Consider the following 7,077-nt stretch of genomic DNA (forward strand, 5'->3'; position numbering starts at 1 on the left):
ATGTTATGGAGTAGACCAGACATTAAATTACCCCATTCAGTGATCCAAGAAAAGGCATGGTGTTGGACAAGGCAAATTATATTATCTATGGTGTATAAGAAAGTAATGTTATTTGCACAACCAAACACAAATAAATAAATATATATAGAGAGAGAGAGAGAGATGGATATACACACACACACATACATACATACATACATACATACATACAAACGGACACTTAGCTTGGCTAGAGCATAAAAGATACTTGATAGAAATAGGCAGATAATGGCTTCTTTATACAATCATAAAAAGACTGTTTTGCTCTTCCGCAATGATTGCTGCAAACATTATAAAGTGTTCTCACTACTTAGCTGGGGTCTCTAGGTCTCTGAGAATAGGAAGGTCACAGAAACTTCAGAGAGCACAAGAACATCTGGCTTGTTTATTGCCATATGTACAGTACAAACTAAGGAGGAGGATTTGGTGGTGGGTCAGGAAGGGGCTGCTATAAAAAAAAAGTACAATCACGGAGCAGAAAAAAGGGGTTTTAAAGGTAATATCCTAATGCAGAGTAAAGTAAGGCTCAGTCGCAGTGATATATCATTCTACAAAAATAGTCTTTATTAGAAATCTTAGGAAGCTATGACTACATAAGTCCAGATTGCATTATAGCCAAGCAGGATCAGACACTAACTCATTATTGTCAATAGTTAGTCTGCCCATGTGTACACAGAACCAGTTGACATGATATTTGTGTTAATTGCATTTCATGTATTATACCATATTTTGTTGTGAACCTCACAATCATCTTGAAGAAGATGAAAACAAATAAAAAAATATATAGTCTGTTTTAGTACTGCAAACACTAGGTCCGATTGTGCACCTAACAATACCGTACATAGTCGTAAACTATCTCTTTGCTTGCCAGACAGTAAACAAAACTATAGCGAACTCATGCTACCATACCAGCCCGGATGCTACAAGTGTACTGTAAGCCACAGAAGGGAGAGCACAATACTTTAATAACACCAGATGTATCTCACACAAACAGCTTTATTCAACCAAGCTCAGCTTGGGAGAGAAATATTGTTTGGAGCAGAAGACAATTTCCCATCATGAAAACATTTACAAAGTCAGCAATGATGGATTTGGTTTCGTAGAACATTTTAACATCTAGCGCAGTATACATCTAACTTCTTGTCTCATATGTCTAATAAATACAGAGGTCAGGGCTCCATATGTTACAGGTCACCAAACAGAGTGAGTCCAGTGACTGCACAGAATACGGCGGAAAGCCTTTCTGAAGTCCTGATTGAATATTGTGTATATAACTGGATTGAGTGAGCTGTTGCAATATCCTATCCAGAAAAAGAACTGAAAGACACTTGGTGGGATGTAGCAGAGTTCAGGGCAGATGGCCCCAAGGCTGTAGGTGAAGAAGAATGGAAACCAGCACAAGACAAACACCCCAATGACCACGGCTAGGACAAAGGTAAACCTCTTCTCCCGGTTGATGTGGCTTTTTTTCTTGGTCATGTTGGGGTCTTTAGACTTCTTAGGTAGCAGTATAATGCCTCTGCTTGTGATGACCGTGTCCATAACAGGAGGCCCAAGACCATTGGGGTCTCTTCTGCTGCTGTTGACCGATGTGTGGTCATTGTTCTCCTCGGGTACAGGAAGGGATACTCGGACAACACATGGGAGATCGGAATCCAGCTTCTCCTGCGTAGTACCACAGGTATGACCCGGTGTCTTTTCTACATTGTTTATAGTGCTGTTTCCAGTAGATTTACAGTTCTTACCAATAGGCCTAGTGTTTTTCACGGTCCGGCGTTTGGCAATGAGATAGATTCGGAGGTATACTAGAATCATGATCAGGCAGGGTGCAAAGAAGGAGCAAATACTGGAGGATAGGATGTACCAGGGTTCCTCATTCAACTTACACTGGGGTTTGTCTTCTCTCTGGTCCTCCTTCTTGCCCTTGTAAATCAGTGGAGGCAAGGAAATTAAGGCTGCTAGAGTCCAGACTATTAGGATAATGCACTTTATCCTCCTAGGAGTCCTCTTGGAGTTATACTCAATGGCTTGGCTTACCGACCAATACCTGTCCAAGCTAATAGCACATAGGTGCACGATGGACGACGTGCAAAAGAGAACATCGAGTGCCAAGTACATCTCACACCAAGTATTCCCAAAGTACCAGTATCCCATCAGTTCGTTAGCCAAGGAGAAGGGAATAATGAGAGTGGCCACGAGGATATCTGCCGCCGCCAGCGACACCAAAAACAGATTCTGAGGAGCTTTCAGTGATCGACTTGTCAGAACCGCAATTATCACCAAGACATTACCAAAGATTGTGAAAAGGATGAGGAAGGTGATAATTGCAGCTATAACCGCAGTGGCTTGGATGGAGTAGGAGATGGGCGACGCCATTTCTCACTGACCGCAGAGGTAGGTACAGCCTCCAGGACGGTAAATGTCTGGGCTAGGATAATAGGTCACCGACAGGTTCAGGCTCCATCATTCCTTCTTTGTAGAGCTTCGGTAAAAAAACTTTTCAGAACTTTAGAAAAAGTTCAGTCACCCAGGTTGTGATTCCATACAGTCTGATTCATTTAGAATTGCATCCCAGAGCTGTAGAAGTGTCTTCGCCTGCTGACAGATATGAAATAAAAGCGGTCTTGATCACTCTTCTCTCGGTGAGGTGAAAAATGCAGATTTTCCGTGCTTTTAAAGTACTGAATGTTTTGCTTCCCCCAGCCCCATTGAGTGATGTCAGACACTCCACAGCACAGCCCCTTTCCAGGGAAGGTGGGAGGGAGCCACACACACGGAATCCTCTTCACCATACAGATTTCCTGAATTCAGCAATGCATAGCTTTCCCTTCTGCTGTTTGTTTGAAAAGAGTCCAATGACTGCATATTACTTACCAGAATAATCCCACAAGCATTTAGATAATAGAAGATTGCGCTCTAGATAGACCACAGAGAGTATAATGCGATCACTTCCAGGATATATTCCACTTGAGAGAGAGAAAATCTGAATTGCTTACTTAACGAGTGAAGAAGCTGTACATACTACATACTGCTGTTATAAACAATAACACAATAGGTCTAGACATGTGTTATACTGGTGCAAAACATACAAAGTAATTTGCAGTACTGTGTTAAAAAAAGTAGAACAGTTGATGCCTGTGGAAGATGTGTTAATGGTAAGTACTGCTTGAGGTTTAACCCCTTTCAGATCAGAGTTTGAAATTCAGCACCAAGGATAGCTCAGGTAACTTTACATCAGCAGCTCCCTCTACTGGCTAGCTGCTGAAACAGCATGTTTTATTATTTATTTACAGTTTCTTACATAGCACAGCCAATTCCGTTGCGCTTTTTAATAGGAAGCAGTGATAAAACAAACTGGTTAGTAACAAACCGACAGAGGTAGAAGGGCCCTGCTTGCAAGCTTACAAAGGGATAATAGGAGGGATATGTAAGGATAGGACTCCATAGCATGGCAGTACCACCAGATTACAAGACAGTCCTGATGGGATGCAATTATCTATGAATGCTACTGGAGGTTATGTGGGGGGTTCTGGAATATGATGAGGTTGCCTGAAGAGGTGAGTTTTCAGTGAACGCATGAAAGTTTGGAGGCTAGAGGATAGTCTTAATGTGCGTGGCAAGGCATTCCATAGGGTGGGTGTTGCCTGAAGAAAGTCCTGCATGACCTACAACACACATATATGAGTGGCCAGGAGCGTGGCCTTCGAATATTTACTGGAAGTGTCATGTGGCCCCCAGCTGAAATAATTGCCCACCCCTGCCCTTATGTGATACCCCACTAAAGGAGTCTACACAAAATCACACAACCTGTAGTGGAGCAGATGCCAGGAGCTGTCAGCACAGATAGGGGACAGGCTGGCATAGCACTGCTGCTGCTGCACACAATGATGCAGCCCGGTTACACACACCCGGTGTCACATGTAATACACCCCCCCTACCTGCTGCCCCCAAGGTTTTCAGCCTCCCGCCCGCCAGTGTTGCCAAAGGACATATGGGTATATGTATGAAGCAGTGATAAGAAGTGAGAAAGTGTCTGGTACTTTTTTAATGGACAATTAGCTCCTCAGTGTCAGATGCAGAATTTCTGGAGGGGGCTTTCCAAATGTAATCCAAAATCACCCACTCTGCAGGGCATTGGAGTAAAGTATGCAAGTCTGAGGGAGCGTTAATAGGAATACAGTATTGATATTTAACAGTACAAATGGTTTATAGTACAGGCTGTTTCAAACATTTTGATAAGATAAGTGGTCAGGAAAAGGTTAAACTTATAATAAATAAATATACAAACATAAAAGAACCAGTACTGCACTTTCTAAGCTCACAATCTCCCACTTCATGGTAAGGCTCCTGTCTCTTCTTTCTGGCAGCTATTGTCTGGTCCATCTCGATGTTTGAGGGTTCATATCCACATATACAATAAATGTGGTAGAAGAAGCTGGTACACTGGGCATGTGCAGCAGCTCTGCTCTGTCCCTTACACTACATGATGTAGTGGCAGCTCTATTGATCATATTAAGGGTGAGATTCTATGGTTTGCGCTAAATGCGCATGTTTTATTCGCGCACCACATCGCCGCAAATCGCCTTTTTCTAATTCGCACTTTTCAGCCAAAATTCGATTATTTAATGTGATGCGCATTGGAGGCTGAAAAGTGCGAAGAGGGGCGATTTGCGGCGAAGTGGTGCGCTCTATTTAGTCCTGAAAATGTGCGATTTTCATGTCTGAAAATCGCACATTTGCAGGACAGCGCAAAGTGTAAAAAAAAAACGAGCGCGGGGTCCCCCGCCCGAGTATAACCAGCCCCGGGCTCACTGAGCCGGTGCTGGTGACATAAAATCAGGGTCCCCGACAAATCGGGGTCCCCTTGATTTCATGAAACCAGCACCAGGCTCAAGGTCCGGCGCTGGTTCCCAAAATGCGGGGGACAAAGTGACTAGGGGTCCCCCGTATTTTAAGAACCAGCACCGGACACAACCAGCCAGCAGGGTAATGCCACAGCCGGGGGAAACTTATTATATAAGCTCCCGCGGCCAAAGCATTAACCCCCTGGCTGGTCAGCATGGGCAGGGGTCCTGGGGAAGTGGGGACCCTCCCAATGAAGGGGTCCCCCCCCTCCAGGACTTACCAGCCCATGCTGATAGTCCGGGGCTGTCCCCGATGCCCCTGGGCGGTGGGCATCGGGCTGATGGCTTGTGTAAAAAAAAGAAGTAAAACTATTGTTTTATACTGGCGAACTATGAGTCCCAGCAAGCCTACCCCGCATGCTGGGACTTGGAGAACCACAAGTCCCAACATGCGGGGCATTAAAGAGCCCGCTGGCACTTGTAGTTCAGCAGTACAAAAAATAGTTAACAAAATCACACTGACACACTGTAAAATAATAGTTTAATACATACAAAACACACACACACTGATACTTACCTACCTTGAGCCCGTAGGTCGGTTCCTGGGTCCGTCCTCCGGGGCTCCAGGGCAGAAGAGTCCGGTTTCGGGGCCTTGGTCCTGGTTCCGGGGCTGGTCCTGGGGTTCCGGGGCTCCTGGGCTGCAGAATCTGGGGTCTGGGATCCGAGGTAGTCCCCAGGGGTACCTAAGGAAGCAAATCCAACTCACCTGGTCCCCGGCGACGACCTCAGAATCCTCTCCGGTGACAGCGCTGCTCCCATCTGCTACCCGGCTCGCAGGACTTTGACAGGCGCTGAGATGTTTCCTCCTCGGCGTCTCTGCACAGAATGATTTCTTGGCCAATCAGGAGCCGAGAAAGTCAGCTCCTGATTGGCCAGAAATCATTCTGAATACAGACGCCGAGGAAGTAACATCTCAGCGCATCTAGAGCAGAGATGTTTCCTCCTCGGCGTCTCTAGTTAGAATGATTTCTGGCCAATCAGGAGCCGACTTTCTCGGCTCCTGATTGGCCAAGAAATCATTCTGTGCAGAGACGCCGAGGAGGAAACATCTCAGCGCCTGTCAAAGTCCTGCGAGCCGGGTAGCAGATGGGACCAGCGATGTCACCGGAGAGGATTCCGAGGTCGTCGCCGGGGACCAGGTGAGTTGGATTTGCTTCCTTAGGTACCCCTGGGGACTACCTCGGATCCCGGACCCCGGATTCTGCAGCCCAGGAGCCCCGGAACCCCAGGACCAGCCCCGGAACCAGGACCAAGGCCCCGGAACCGGACTCTTCTGCCCTGGAGCCCCGGAGGACGGATCCAGGGACCGACCTACGGGCTCAAGGTAGGTAAGTATCAGTGTGTGTGTGTTTTGTATGTATTAAACTATTATTTTACAGTGTGTCAGTGTGATTTTGTTAACTATTTTTTGTACTGCTGAACTACAAGTGCCAGCGGGCCCTTTAATGCCCCGCATGCTGGGACTTGTGGTTCTCTAAGTCCCAGCATGCGGGGTAGGCTTGCTGGGACTCATAGTTCGCCAGTATAAAACAATAGTTTTACTTCTTTTTTTACACAAGCCATCAGCCCGATGCCCACCGCCCAGGGGCATCGGGGACAGCCCCGGACTATCAGCATGGGCTGGTAAGTCCTGGAGGGGGGGGACCCCTTCATTGGGGGGGTCCCCACTTCCCCAGGACCCCTGCCCATGCTGACCAGCCAGGGGGTTAATGCTTTGGCCGCGGGAGCTTATATAATAAGTTTCCCCCGGCTGTGGCATTACCCTGCTGGCTGGTTGTGTCCGGTGCTGGTTCTTAAAATACGGGGGACCCCTAGTCACTTTGTCCCCCGTATTTTGGGAACCAGCGCCCGACCTTGAGCCTGGTGCTGGTTTCATGAAATCAAGGGGACCCCTATTTGTCGGGGACCCTGATTTTATGTCACCAGCACCGGCTCAGTGAGCCCGGGGCTGGTTATACTCTGGCGGGGGACCCCGCGCTCGTTTTTTTTTTTTTTTAACCCTTTATTTTATTTATTACAGCAGAACCCTGCACAGAACATTGCGATCTGTGCAGGGTTCTGGCTAATTCGCCAAACAGACCCTGGTCTGAAATAAGTGCGAAAATTAGGCACCTAATTAATGCGATGTGCAAAT

At 46.7% G+C, this 7,077-nt stretch overlaps 1 protein-coding gene across 1 annotated transcript; it reads right to left on the reverse strand.

Moving 5' to 3' along the window:
- Positions 1 to 295: 295 nt before the first annotated feature.
- On the reverse strand, positions 296 to 2,780 carry ADRA2B (adrenoceptor alpha 2B). The gene has a single exon (XM_083184591.1). The coding sequence runs from the start codon at positions 2,413 to 2,415 to the stop codon at positions 1,231 to 1,233; it is 1,185 nt and encodes a 394-aa protein (XP_083040717.1). The 5' UTR covers positions 2,416 to 2,780; the 3' UTR covers positions 296 to 1,230.
- Positions 2,781 to 7,077: the final 4,297 nt, after the last annotated feature.

Source organism: Crinia signifera, chromosome 4, assembly GCF_055691185.1.
Source record: "Crinia signifera chromosome 4, ASM5569118v1, whole genome shotgun sequence".
NCBI lineage: Eukaryota > Metazoa > Chordata > Amphibia > Anura > Myobatrachidae > Crinia > Crinia signifera.

Coding starts and splice junctions, on each gene's coding strand:
- ADRA2B (XM_083184591.1), bottom strand. CDS start 2,415: ATGGCGTCGCCCATCTCCTACTCCATCCAAGCCACTGCGGTTATAGCT.